Here is a 15,002-nt window from a genome sequence, read left to right as displayed (position 1 = left end):
TTCATGAATTATTTGTCCAGTTTCGTACCGTTTCCCCAAATTATGACTGTCTGGTTTACCTTATGGATGCACCGGCCCTGTTCAAGACCTCAGAGAAAACAATGCTGCTACTACCTACTAAGTGTGGGTGGCACAGTGGCACTGTGGTTAGCAATGCTCCACACAGGGCCAGGGATGTAGATAACTGTCCATGTGTAGTTTGTACATTCTCCCTGCAGGCTAGGTGGATTAGCCATGGTAAATGTGGGGTTATGAGGATAGGGTGGAGGCATGGGTTTGCATGCGATGCTCCGTGGAAAGTCAGTGCAGACTTAATGGGCCGAATGGTCTCCACCTGCACCATAGGGATTCTACGATTCTAACATTGCATCTGTTTTGTACCCAGTATCAATGCAGCATGATTCCTGTACTACACATCTTGAGCAGGCTGATGAGTAAAAAGAACAAGAACGAGACGACATACAAGTGAGGTGAGATGAAACTTTTCTTTTCAGTGAGAAGTTAGGGTGCAATGGTGGAAGTGTGATGAAGGCAGGTTGAGTTGAGGCAGTCAAGAAGGTATTTGGATGATTATTTGGATAGAAATGGTGTGTAAAAGAATGGGGGAACAGCAAGGCTCTCAGTAGTGACACTCATTTAATGAACTGGTGCAAGCACAATGGGCTGAATAGTCTCGTTCTGCACCATAACATTTCTCTGATTCTGTGACTGATGGGTAGTGATTGGTGCAGTACCAATAGCAAAGCCTTTTACCCTGCTAGTCAATCTTTATCAACATTCCTAAAAGTAGCACTGACTGGACAAAACACTTCTCTGAATAACTTCCAGTTATCTGCTTTCATAACAAATAAAAACCCTTGATTTGAAGCTAGTCCCCGTAATGGTGACCAACAAACTATCATTGATCATCATTAAAAATAAAATCTACTTTGTTAATATCCTTTAGGATAAGGAGAGATCTGCTGCCCTTACCTGGTCCAGCCTGCATGTGACTCCAAACCCACTCTATGTGATTTAACTCTTAAAATACCCTCTGGACTAGCCTAACAGGTCACATGAAACCCACATCCCACAATAAACAAGCATTTTTCCCAACCATCAGGTAAATACTTACATCAATCCATCTCTGAATCTGTATAGAAAGAGTTGACGGTCAGAATCTTTTTCCCAGAGTTGAAATGTCGAATAGCAGGGGGCATTAATTTAAGGTGAGAGGGGGAAAAGTTCAAAGGAGATGTGAGGGACAAGTTTTTTTACACAGAGAGTGGTAGGAATCTGGAACGCACTGCCAGGGGTTGTGGTGGAGGCAGATACGATAGGGACGTTTAAGGGATTTTTAGATAAGCACATGAATATGCAAGGAATGGAGGGATATGGACCAAGGGCAGGCAGAAGGGATTAGTTTCATTTGGCGTCATGTTCGGCACAGCATCGTGGGCTGAATGGCCCGTTCCTGTGCTGTACAGTTCTATGTCCTAATTTAAATATGAGATGAGCTGGGTGTTCTAAAAAGACATCAATGATAAAAGTGGTCACCTTGAGGAATAGATCAGCAGTTTGTACCTGAATTATTTGATATTCATTGAATAAGGGTACAGAAACAGTGTGTAATGGACGACGGATGTTTTTCTGACCAGAAGGCTATTTTCAGTGGGGGATCCACAGGGCTCAGTCATGGATCATCTATTGTAGGTGACTTTTGTCGACAATTCAGACGTTAAGTGGGAGATTTAATTTCTAAGAAGTTTGCCAATACAAAAGATTGGTTGCTTGGTGGATAGTCGGAAAGAAAGTAGGAAGTTAACAATGGACTAATCAGTTGGGCAGAAGAATGGCAAATGGAGTTCAGTCTGAAAATTTTAAAATGAAGATAGAAGACCAACTAAGCCTGAAAAATAAACAATAAATGGTCGAATACTGAGGAGAGAAACAGAAGGACCTTGGGAGAACATGTCCACAGATCCCTGGTAACAGGACAGATAGGTAAGTAGATATTTGTAATAATTTCCTTTACTAACCGAGGCATTGAATAGAACAGGGAGAGAGACTGGAACTGTACAAAGCATTAATTTAGCCAAGAGCTGGTCTGTACCGTTCTGGTTACTGCATTACAGGTTGATCTATCGTGTTTACGGTGATCACACAAAAGAAGGCAGAGATGAAACTTATGAGGATGTTGCCAGCAATGCAGAATTCTAGCAAAAAGAAAACAAAATCAGATTGACTGGAGTTGTTTTCATTGAAATGGAAACTGGGGAAGAGATCGAGTAATGAGGGACCTCAATAAGCAATAAATGCCTACTTGCATCAGCAGAGAAGTCAATCATAAGTTTTAAGGTTTAAAAAATTGTACGGATTAAAGGAGAATTGCGACATAAATGTTTCACCCATATTTCGGCGAGGGGCTGGAAGTCACTGCCTGAAAAGGCCAATGAGGCAGTAATGCATTGAGTATAACAGTTGGGAGATCATGTTGCAGCTGTACAAGACATTGATGAGGCCACTTTTGGAATATTACATTCAATTCTAATCTCCCTGCTATAGCAAAGATTTTGTGAAAGTTGTAAGGGTCCAGAAAAGATTTACCAGGATGTTCTCAGGGTTGGAAGGTTTGAGCCATAGCGAGAGGCTGAACATGCTGGAGCTTTTTTCCCTGGAGCATCGGAGGCTGAGGGGTGAACTTACAGAAGTTTATAAAATCATTTGCAGCATTGATAGAGTGACCATCCAAGGTGCTTTCCCCAGGATAGGGGAGTCTAAAGCTAGGGGGAATAGGTTTAAGGTGAGAGGGAAAAGATTTAAAAGGGACATAAGAGGCAATTTTTCATGCATAGGGTGATGCATGTATGGAATGAGCAGCCAGATGAGGTGGTGGAGGTTGGTACAATTACAGCATTTAAAAGGCATCTGGACAAGTATATTAATAGGAAGGGTTTAGAGGGATATGGGCCAAATGCTGGCAAATGGGACTAGCTTAATGTAGAATATCTGGTCAGCACAAACGATTTGGACCATGTTGTATATCTTTAAGACTCTGATCACATTTAAAAAGTATTTGGATATGTATTTGAAGAACTGGAACCAACCAACAGGGCAAGGGCTGAATAGTGGGATTGGACTCTTTTACAGCCAGCACGATACAATTATTCAACCTGCAGCCTTCATACCATGAATTTCTATAACCCCCGTCACCTTGCAATGCATTTCAACCCGAAAAAGGAGTATTTTGTGCAAAGCTGTTTAATAAATCATGCAGTTGTGTGTTGCCCTAGTGTCACTGGACAAGATGATGAACTATAATCATCGCTCCATTCCCCCTAATGCCACAGCCAGTGAATAATTGGCATACCTCAGAAGTGGTAGATTGTAGAAAACAGAAATGTAATTATTTTCAGTATCTTGACACCAGTTAAAAAATTGTTTTGAAATACGCATTTCCTGTCTTTCAACCAGGAGAGTATGTACTGTGGCTCACCACCACCTTTTCCAAGACAACTAGGGATGGCAATAAATACTGAGTTAGCTAGTCACACCCATCTCAGGAATGAATTTTAAACAATTATTTTTTCTTTCATGGGTTAGAGCCTATCCCTAATTGCTTTTGAACTAAATGGCTTGCTAGACCATTTTGGATGGCAATTAAGAGACAAATGCTGTGGGTCTGGACTCACATGTAGTTGAGGTGACCAATTTCTTTCCCTAAGGGGCATCAACAATCCAGACGGGTCTTTATTGCAATTGATTCATTGAATACAAATTCCACCAGGCCTCACGGTAGGAATTGAACCTATATCCCGAAGCATTAGCCTTGCCTCTAGATTATTAGCCCAAAGCCATTGCCAGCATCTCAATATAAACCGCCAACCCTTCCAACTCGATTTATGTAAGATGATGGGTTAAGTTCCAAAGTTCCCATCCAACAGTGCATTTTCATTGTCCAGTTAGGAACAAAGAAGGGAACCACTAGGTCATTTTAGTCAGTGTTTCGTTTCACTCTAGCATGCCCCATGGGCAGAAAACACAAATCCACAATGGCAGAATTGCTCCTAAAGAAAAACGTTCTGTTAGTGCAGATATTGTACATCACAAGTTCATCTTTTCTAAACGAAAACCTCACGACAAACATTATTTCACCGGATTGTGACAGCCAATGAAATCCAAATAGAAATCCTTCACTGTCATTTTGTCTTGTATATTTGGAGGAGTAGAAAATCACTTAATGAAATGATATTTTACAGGAATGGATGTTGTGTGTTGATTGAATAAATAAACTGGAAAACGTCAATTGAAGAAGTTTATTATAAACTCTCGAGTAATGTTGTTAAGACAACAGAGTCACAGTACAGTGGTCTATTAATGATCAATGCACTCCTTACAATCGTTAAACAAAAATGAACATTCTACAAATAAGAGGCAGGTTTGGAACACTGCTTCACAAAAAATGGGTCAGAAAGGGGAAAATAAATGCCCTATTGCAACTCCACGCATGTCTGTTCTTCTACAAGAGCACAAAGACAATACAGCTGTCAGCAACAAGTTTCACCTCTTATAAAAAAAATTCAACTTTTGGCAGGTTACCACAGGTATGTGCACACATTGGCAATTCATACACCTCAGTGTGCTTAATCACAATGACATATTTGCAAAACAAATAACCCTGTGAAAAAGGTTAAAACCATTTCATAACATGTGCAGGCAGCAGTGATTGTGGAATATTAGCTGAGGCATAATACCGGTCTATCAACCACTTTTGTTTACCTTGTAAGAAAGCTGATTTGCTACCATTCGCATCCACTGAACTAGCACAGACCTAATTAAATCCCGATGTATAGTTACCCAGTAGGGTATTACGACTGTGCAGCACAGTAACAAGGAAAATATTAAATGAACAATGGTTCAATAGATCCAATTGGTAAAATAATTTTGAGAGAAACTTCTGTATTTTACACCACAAACCTGTCCCAAATTTCTATTTACAAAACTGTAGGGAGAGAACGATAACATTTTGGATCAATAAGAATGTTAACTTCTCGTCAAGAAAAATGGCAAGATCTAAATTAAAACAGAGTGCACAAACAAACTGTAACCACAATCTGAATACAGCATGACAAGGCATCCTTAATGTTGCAACCCAGCTCCATCCATATCTCATTTCATTTTCGTGTCATGTCATCTCAAGTCATAAGGGATCATTCTTCTCTTTCTATATTAACTGCATCACCAAACATTTGTTTTTGTGATATTCCTTGTCACCATCTGCAATCACTTTCAACAACACTATTCAGCCCTTTCCAACAGCTAGCACTGAACCACAGGGCACTAAAGTACATCTTTAAAGACAAATGAATTAATGCTTTTTTTCTTACTTTAGAATGTTATGCATTCAGAGACAAGTAATTTTAGTAAGTCTGACTGATTCATACAAAACCCTAAACAGCTTGAAAGCCCCAGATATATAAAACCTATATCAGCTTTCGACACATAGTATGTTCGATAGATTAAAATATTCGACTTTGCTTCTATGTTAATTCACAACTTGAAATTCATCTCTATCTAAAATGATGTCCAATTGGTCATAACAAATATGTCTTCTAAATAGATGAACAATCACATATTCAATTATGAACTAAAATAATTCATCATTACAGTTCTGCTTTGTACTAGCTAAAAAGGATAACCACAACCCAATCTACCATTGCAGACATCTAAAATATCGCAAACTCTCAAAGAACTGACCAAAATTGTCTAATTCGTGTAATTCGTTATGATTATATATCACTGTGATTAGTACAAGACTTTAAAAAAATGTTACACTTGTATGTACAAATCCAAAGAAAAATTATAAACTAGATTAAGCTCAATTCCAACAATCTGTTTACAAATTTGAAAATGAAAAGTAATGACTAATTTATTTAAATAAAATGATTGTGTTTTCAGTTGATTGCATTTGTGTTAAATCCAATCCCAGATTCTGGTGACAAAACGTGAGCTTTACCTCTGCAAGAGATTGCTACAACTCAATGTATTACAAAGATTTAAAGTCCAAGTTTTGACAGGATAGTCCAGGTTTTGCTGCATAAACTGATGTCTATGCCAAAATCAACAGCTGATGGATTCAAGTTACACTGTGAATACTTTATTGCATTTCCCCTCAAAAGGAAGGCTATAGTTAATAGCGGTTTAGAAATACATCATCATGTAAAAGAAATTACTTTCTATTAATTGTGCACTTTCTAACTTCAGAGGCAAAACCCTATAAAAATCCACAACAAAGTACACTTGGCGGCTGAATGATCAGATTACACCTTAGGTGCAAATCACTTCCCAAATGAATCATTCTTGCGGCTTTATGCTTTTATTCAACTTCCTCAGAATCGGTCTGTAGTCCATGATTTTTTTGAGACTAAATGCTGCGCGTTCTTCAGTTCAGCCATTGGTCAGTGTCCTGCACGTGGGTAAATATTGAAGCCTTTCACTGCTCGACAGGAGGTTTCAGCCACAGGAGATGGCGGTGAATCGCTTTGAAATGCACGACATGTTATGGAGGACAATGCCAAGTAGGAAAAGGAGCACACACGCCACGAGGAGCACAGTGCAAACACCCGAGCAAGTGGACGTTTTCACACCATCCTGGCCTTCGTCCTCTTCCTCGTCTTCCCTGGGTCCATGTGGCATCTGGTGCCGTTGGGGCATCTGTTGCTGCTGTTGTTGCTGATCCCCGGGGATGAGCACGGCAGTTACAGTCTTCCGCTGATTCCCCGGCAACAGTCGGCAACCACCTTCTCCTGGCAACAGGGCATTCTCCTTTGTGACAGTCAGAGGGACCATGTAGCAGCCACTGGTCGGGAGCCTGATAAACACCGGGGTCCGCTCTGAAGTGTGTGGGATGCTGATGATGGTGATGATTTCTGGGTCATCAGGCAGCTGGGATACAGACAGACTGGAGGACAGCTTGGTGACACTGCGACACCAGGGGCACATCAGCTCCTTTTGACTGCTCCTCATCTGCTGAAGGCAGACAGAGCAGCAAGTGTGCTTGCAGTCCAATTGCTTAGGGCGGCGATGTGGGCTGTAGTAATTAAAACAAATTTGGCATTCCATTTGTGAATCTTGGGAAACCGTCTCCATTTTCACACTGGCCACAGTCTCTCCTCTTTAAAGAGATTTCTAGGTTTCCAAGAACAGTTTGGCTCTTGTCGTGTTATTTCCCTCCTTTGAGAAGTCCTGATTGTCTAGTTTTAAGATTTTTCTAATCTTTAGGTGCTTCTTCAGGAGGGAACACGTTGTGCAATGCACTGTCACTTCCGGCAAACACCCAGCTGATTTCTTTCATTCCCTGTGAAAGAATAGTAATAAAGATAAGAGTGAAGTCAATTTCATCATTAACAAGAAGTGGTCACGTGCTGGGTGTACTTACGAAGTGTCCTCACAACCCTTTGCTCCACATCGTAAACTTGTCTCTTTTAGTCCAGAAAAGGTAGCCAACAACAACTTAACTTGATAATAGCACTTTTAACATGATAAAACATCACACACTGCTTCACAGAGTCATCACTGAACAAAATATGGCACCGGGCCACAAAATCAGAACCTTGGTCAAAGAGGCATGTTTTAATTAGATGTCTTGAAGACGCAGGGAGAATTTAGGAGGAAATTGCACAGTCTGGGCCTTGGCTAACTGAGGGAGCAGCTACAATGATACTGTGATTAAAATTACGGATACTCAAGAGGCTGGAATTACAGGAGTGCACAGATCTCAGAAGGTTGTGAGGCTAAAGGACATTACAGATAACATAGAGGAGTGAGGCCATGGATTTGAAAGCAAGGATGGAAATCTTAAAATCAAGATTTGCTTGATTGTGAGCCAACGTATCTCAGAATATGGGGTGCCTAAAGTCTACAGAATGTAGAATTTGGGAGTCAATCTACAGAATGTAGAATTTGGGAGTCCAACCAGCAGTAACTGGAACAGTCTAGAGTTAATAAAGGCACAGTGAGAGCTTCAGCATTGATAAGCCAATACAGGGGTGAAGTCAGCTGATGCCATGGAGGTGGTCTCAATGAAGGTGTGAATTTGAGATCGGAACTTCATTTAAACAGCAACCGTGACAAATAGAGTGGCTTAATTTCACACTGTTGCCAGGGGAAATGGGTGGAGTCAATACATTAGGGAGTAGAATTTGGAGCAAGGTTTGAAAACAATGGCTTCAGTCTTGCCTATATTTAATTGGAAGACATTTCTGTTCATCCAGTACTGGCTGTCAGATAGTAACATACTTAGCCATACTGAAAGCCTCCCAAAACCCAGTTGTCACCAAATGCTTCATTTCACAAGTTTAAAGCAAATTATCCATTAACTATGGAAAGTATATTCACTCCTTTAAATGGGAAGACAGTGGCCTAGTGGTAATGTCACTGACTAAGTGATCCAAGTTAATACTGCAGATATAAAGGTCAAATCCCACCACAGCAGCTGATGAAATTTAATTTCAATTAATAAATCTGGAATACAAAGTAACGGTGACAATGAAACTATCGTTGTTGCAAATGGTTCACTAATGCCCTTCAGGGAAGGTCACTGCCACAAACAAAAGTGGGAAATTGCCAGAGAAACTCAGCAGGTCTGGCAATACCTCTTCAAAGAAAACAGAGTTAACATTTCTAGTTCAGTGACTGGTCTTCAGAACTGATGACTACAGAAAGGTAACAGCTGTCCATACCTGGTCTGGCCTACATATGAATCCACATCTGCAGCAAAGTAACTGACTCATTCATTTTCTCGTTCTTTTATTATTTTTTTGTGAGCTGCTCATTTCAAAGCAATAAAAGCTGGCTTTGCCAGTGACTGCCAGGTTCCATCAAACAATAAGACAAAAGAATGTATTAGAGAAATGAGTAAAAGTGAGGAAATAGAACGTAACAGGTTGGCATAGCACAGTTGGACTGTCTTTTATTCATTCACAGGATGTGAGTTTCATCCGCAAGGCCAGCATTTATTGCCCATCCCTAATTGTTCAGTCGACTATATTGCTGTGGGTCTGGAGTCACATGTAGACCAAATCAGGTAGGGACATGAGGGAACCAGATGAGTTTTTTTCTAACAATTGACAATGGCTTCATGGTCACCACTATACTCTTAATTGCAGACATTTTGTCTTTGAATTCATATTCTACCATCAGCCGTGGCAGGATTCAAATCTGGATCCCCAGAATACTACCTGAGGACTCTGGTATGTCTCAACAAGAAAGAACTAAAAATGAAAGAGTCACCCTGACTCTTTGTATGGTACCCCACACATTGCCTCACCAATGCCTATCATAACTGCAACATAACGTCCCTACTTTTGTACTCAATTCCATACGCAACAAACAATAACATTGTTAGTTTTCCTAATTACTTACTGTGCCTACATACTAATTTGTTGAGATTTGTGCACTAGGACATCCAGATCCCTCTGAAATTCAGAGCTCTTCAATCTCTCATCGTTTAGATAACTTGCTCCTTTTTATTCTTACTGACGAATTAGACAATTTCACATTTCCGCATATTATATTTCAATTTGGCAGTTCCTTGTCCGAACTTGAAGAAGAAATCTATTTGAACATCCTGTCAAACAGGAATAATGTATTTGTATCGAGGGACTACAGAGACAAAGAATGCAACACGTGCCTGTTCCAAACAACTCAACAAATATCTCTGCACGCAGGCATATTTCCATCTGGGTCCCTGTGTGAGTGAAAAGATTGCTGTCAGTAGAATGTGGTTTTCTATCCAGAGGCAGAGTATTCCAATAGTTTGAAGCTTTTATTGTGGAAGTGTAGAGAATTATCACACGTCAACCATAAATCAAAAGTGTTCTCCTGTCACAGGAGGCAAGGTTAAAGATTTTGCATACATTACTTTGTGAATTCTGGGTTGGTGGTCATTCAAACTGTGGCAAATGAACAGATTTCTCAGTTGGAGCCATTCCCTGTTTGCTGCTGAATTAATTTACAGTTGTTCAGAGAAATATTTAATATTTCTCTCCAAAATGTGGCTTGTTTGTCCTTCCATAAACAGAGATTAGTGTCACAAATGAGTTGCAAAGACTCCAAAGACAGATTTACATCACTGCTGGAAAAGAACTGTTCTGAGGGTCACCGGACCCGAAACGTTAACTCTGTTTTTTCCTTCACAGATGCTGCCAGACCTGCTGAGCTTTTCCAGCAACTCTGACTTACAGCATCCGCAGTTCTTCCGGTTCAGATTTACATCACTACCTTGCAGAGCTTCAGGAGACCAAGGCAAGGAAGCATTATTTGGAAACAGTCCCTGCTGCATTGTACTCAAACTTAGCAGACAAATTGTGCACAGCAAGCTCCCACAAACAAAAATGAAATAAACGGCCAGATAATCTATGACACAGTTTGAGAGATAGTTATTTGCCAAGCCAGCTTGACAGCTGCTCGAGTTAACTTTGAATAGTGTCACTGGGTCTTTGAGGTCGAGGGAAGGCAGGGCCTTGGCTTAACGTCCAAGAGACAGCATCCCCAACAGTGCAGCACTCCCTCAGTGTAACACCCGAGTGTCAGTCTTTGTGGTTGACAGATGAGAATGCTACCACTGAACAAAGATTACTTAGCCACTGTAACCTCACATCATCCATTAACACACTCCCATCATTATTTGTCTCAACAGCACAGGAGGTTGGTGGCAGGGTCAAGAACTAGAGGAACCTACAAGCAAAAACAAATGAGGCTGAGTATATTGGATTTGGAATGTGTGTGCAGAGGCACATTGAATCATGGCTTTCAAAGGGTTTTTAGGAAGCAAAAATAAAACTGCAGGCCAGGAGTGTGACTGTCCAAGTGGCTTTGGCAGAGAGGGATAGCACTGACACAAGGGGCTTAAAGCCCTCCTTCTGTTCTGAAATTGTTGTGTCAATCCTACGTTCTGAGGAAGAGCAACAGAAACCCTCCCAACATGTAGAATTCTCCTGTGACGAGTGCTTGACCTGTCAAAGTCAATGTCCCGACTTGACCCATCCGTTTATTACTCTGGGTAAATTATAGACAGGAGGTGTTAGGAAGGGTGCGGGTGGGTGCGAGTTTGGTGCTAAAATGCCTGGAGACAGAATAAGCAAAATGATATATTCCTCCTGTAGCAAGTTGTTTTTTGTTTAAAAATACACAGTCAACCAATAACAATTGCGAACAACTGAAAATACTAGTCATGGTAATCCAAACAAAAACATATTTTTTTAATAAGCCAAGTAAATCAAAATTGCACCCACTATTAGATCCGTACTGCCCTCAATCCCACTGCCTGAATGAAGTTCTGTTACACAATGCTCTCTATAGCACAGTACAGCCTGAAAGGAGCTCCACAACCCAGATGCTTTGTCTACTAAGTGTCCCACATTGCCCGCATTTAAAGCAAATATTAAACTGTTATTTTTAATCCCACGAAAATATCTAGACAATATAAATACGACACTTTTTGTTTTAAACCGCGAGGAAGCAGATGTTGAGTCTCGCTGTGCGAAATTTCTTTCAGAAATGAAAAAAAGACTTGCAAATCTCCGTTCTAACATGCAGATATTGTTACTTTCCGACACGGCACTGGTTCCAGAGTCACGGGTCCGGTTTATCCAATGCGCTAATTAAAGGGGTCTTCAAATGATACAGATAGGAATTTTCCCAGCCGTTTGGACCCTCTGCTTTAACCAAAATAGCTTCATTATTGCAGACATTTCAGTTCCAAAATCAGCACGCTGCTCTTTCTGTTGGATGTTCCCTCTGCACCTGATAACATCTCAAAAAAAACCTTCGCTAAATATGCAGAGAAAAATAAAACAAGGGCAACGAGATTAGGTAATACCAAGACTGCTGTTTTCATCTGAAGCTGACCCACTTGACGGTCCCTAAGTATTATTTTGCGGAGTAAATAAACTCTTATTGATCACCTCAAATCAATATATTCAAGGCATCACATCGTGAGAAATGGGTGTATCGCCTGGTTTTTGTTTGGTGATGGTTACAGTATTCCACATTGCAGAGCGGAAGACCACTCGGCCAATTACACTTGTGTTGTTCCCCCCACAAACCCCATCTCTTGCTCGCAATGCTCTTTATCTGAGCAACACTGGGCTGCAGAAGGTTTAATAGCAGTGCACGTCAATAAGCCCGACCCACGGCTCCGTATTTTCATTCAGAAGTTACAATTATTTGGGTCGGCGACCCTTTTGCAAAGTGCAAAACGTCCCCATGAACTACCCCCACCCTCCCATCGTGTACTGAGCTTGCAGCTTACAGAGTACCACCAGCACATTGCATCTACTCCCAGTGCAGCAACACAAGTCACTGACAGATCCCCTGCCTTGCAGTTGCAGCAAGAAGCAAACATGCAAACCTCCCAAAAGAAATTGTCCAGAGAACAAAAACATAAACAAATACCTTCAACAAGCTCTGATTCAACTAGCAAGCTTGGGGGTATTTTCACTGATTGAAAATTCTCTGATGAGTGAATGCTTCTCTATTTGCTTGTGTTTTCTCTCACGCCCGATTGCTCTGCAATTTTTGCACCATACCTCTGTGGAAATTGCTGTCTGTCTGCTCCTGGCTGGTGCAGCAGCCTGCCGTCCAAACCCGTCTGGTCCGCCGCTCTAGCTCCACTTGTCTGGCAGCTCCCTCGCCCAGCGCTCGCCTACATGTCGCGCAGGGGGGTCGCGGGGCACGCCGGGAGTTGTAGTTCCGAGCCTGGCTCCGCCCCCGATCGACAGGAGGAGGGGACTACAACTCCCAGACGGCCCCGCGCCAACCTCCCGGGGAGAGCCAGCTGATGCAGGTGAGGGACGCTCATTGTTCCTCTTTGATTGACAGGCCGCTGGCAGGCGGAGCTGCTCATGATTGACAGCTCGGTCCCTGAACAGGTAACAGGCTACGTACTTAGAAAGGACACATTTATAATGCAACTGAAGTCAATTTGCAGACAATTCCTTGAATGCATGTAGCGTTTATTTCCCCGTTTGTAGCTAAGCTGTCACCTAAGATTTGCATTCTGGGCTGTGAATTAAAAGCACTAATAAGAACGCATGCTTTGCAAACGATAAATACACATTCAGTCCCAATTTCAACGGTTGGTTATTGCAAACGCCCCAATAAAAGCCACCGTTTAAAAGGCTGCAAACCTCGCTTCCCTCCCCAGCTCCGGGAGATCAGCTGGCTGCTGCAGACTGATATCCATTTTATAGTCCACTTCGATTTCATCCTTAAAATACAGGAATACATTCGTGTTTCGGTTTTAAACATGCCTTATTAAGATAAAAGAAAAAGAAAATGCTCCCATGGGGTTGTCCACTTGTGGCAAGAAAGAACATTGCATTAAAACGATATTGGACTGATGCATTTGCACCTGAGATGCACATAAGATGCTGTACCGAGCTCCAAAGATCAAGGTAATGTATGTAAAATCGTTTCATATTATTTCCTATATTATCTGTCCTGTGTATAACGAGAGAAAGAAATAAGTCCGAATGTGTACATTCTACATTAGCGGTGTATTATTGAATGAACCTTTGATCCTTATCTGTGTTGCTTCTTCTCCTGACCTGGCTCCAGCTTCTTTACATGCTGCCCTCCCACTGCAGTTCGCAGCCTTTGTCATCCATCAAGCGCCTAAGAGTTAATGAACATCAGCAGTACAATTGGGAGTGGGAAGGTGAGCTCAGAATGGTCCAGAAGACATTTGGGAAGCTACTCAGCACAATGTGTCTGTGCTGGAGAAGAGGGACATTGTTCTGTGACTGCACCAGTGGGATACACTCTGGGCATTGCACAGTATCTGCATGTCACTTGGTGCTGAAATAAGAAATTCTGGGGTGGGTTGGGGCAGCCTTTCAGGAATGGTTCTCTCTATGCCATCCCTGTTTGGATCACATGTTGTTCCACAGAAAAAAAAAACTTGGCTTCAAAATGTCGCCCCTGTTGGATAATTGCCTTGGTCATCTCATTGGCCTTGATGAAGTCTTTGATAATGTGGAGGTGCTTTCCTGACAAGTCAGCATCATGTCACTGCTATATCCTGTAGATCAGAGAGTAATAATGATACTCCAGGCTGACTATCTCCCCAGCACATCAACAAGAGGTGATGGCCTAGCGGTATTAACACGAGCCCAGAGTCCCCAGGTTTGAAACCAGCCGTAGAGATGAAAATTTGCAATTAAGAGTCTAATAATGACTGTGAAACCATTGCTGATTGTTAGAAAGAACCTCCTGACTCATTAATGCCCCTGAGTGAGGGAATTCTGTCATCCTTAATTGGTCTGGCCTGCATGTGACTTCTGATCCTTAGCAATGTGTTTGACTCTTAACAGCCCTCTGGGCAATTAGGGGTGGACAATAAATGCTGGCCTATCTATAATGTCCACATCCCATGAAAGAAATAAATAAAAAGGTGTCATCTGGTGTGACTACTCCATCAGCTAAGTTTGACACAGTTACAACATCCTCAAGAGCATCAACAATATCACTGATGGATGGGATGAAGTCACGATGCTGTGGTGGATATTGTGGCCTGAGTGAGGAAGAAGGATCTCATGATACTGTCCCTGAGCTTCAGCATGGAAACAGGACCTTTTCAAAGTGGGTGAGGCTGAAATAGAGGAATTGATTACATTCTACAGAGAGGATTGTTGAGGGCTTGATGCTGCTAGTGAGTCAACAAGCTGGAAAGGAAGGCAATGAAGCACTGCCATCCACTTGAGTTTGTCAAAGAAACAACTGTCAAGAGCTTTCCAACTCCTGGATGAAGTGATGGAAATCTTCACAGCCAATGACCCAAACAGACAGTGCAGTTCAAGAGCGAACCAAGGAATTAATGAGAGATAGTAGGAACTGCAGATGCTGGAGAATCCGAGACAACAAGGTGCAGGGCTGGATGAACACAGCAGGCCAAGCAGCATCATAGGAGCAGAGAGGCTGACGTTTCGGGCCTAGACCCTTCATCAGATGAAGGGTCTAGG

General features: G+C 41.8%; 1 protein-coding gene across 2 annotated transcripts; it reads right to left on the bottom strand.

The window, feature by feature from the left end:
- Positions 1 to 4,281: 4,281 nt before the first annotated feature.
- Positions 4,282 to 12,679, bottom strand: rnf152 (ring finger protein 152). Of its 2 annotated transcripts, none has more exons than XM_048616949.1 (2): positions 12,570 to 12,679; positions 4,282 to 7,336 (listed from the first exon to the last, which is right to left on the bottom strand). In XM_048616949.1, exon 2 carries the CDS (start codon positions 7,126 to 7,128, stop codon positions 6,493 to 6,495), a length of 636 nt encoding a protein of 211 aa, XP_048472906.1. In that variant the 5' UTR covers positions 7,129 to 7,336; positions 12,570 to 12,679; the 3' UTR covers positions 4,282 to 6,492. The 2 variants fall into 2 exon arrangements, with proteins under 2 accessions (XP_048472906.1, XP_048472910.1); XM_048616953.1 differs by having other exon boundaries at positions 12,436 to 12,648.
- Positions 12,680 to 15,002: the final 2,323 nt, after the last annotated feature.

This window comes from Rhincodon typus, chromosome 2 (assembly GCF_021869965.1).
Source record: "Rhincodon typus isolate 14 chromosome 2, sRhiTyp1.1, whole genome shotgun sequence".
Lineage (NCBI taxonomy): Eukaryota > Metazoa > Chordata > Chondrichthyes > Orectolobiformes > Rhincodontidae > Rhincodon > Rhincodon typus.
The sequence above is the reverse complement of the archived record's forward strand: the minus strand, read 5'-3'. Positions and strand labels throughout refer to the sequence as shown.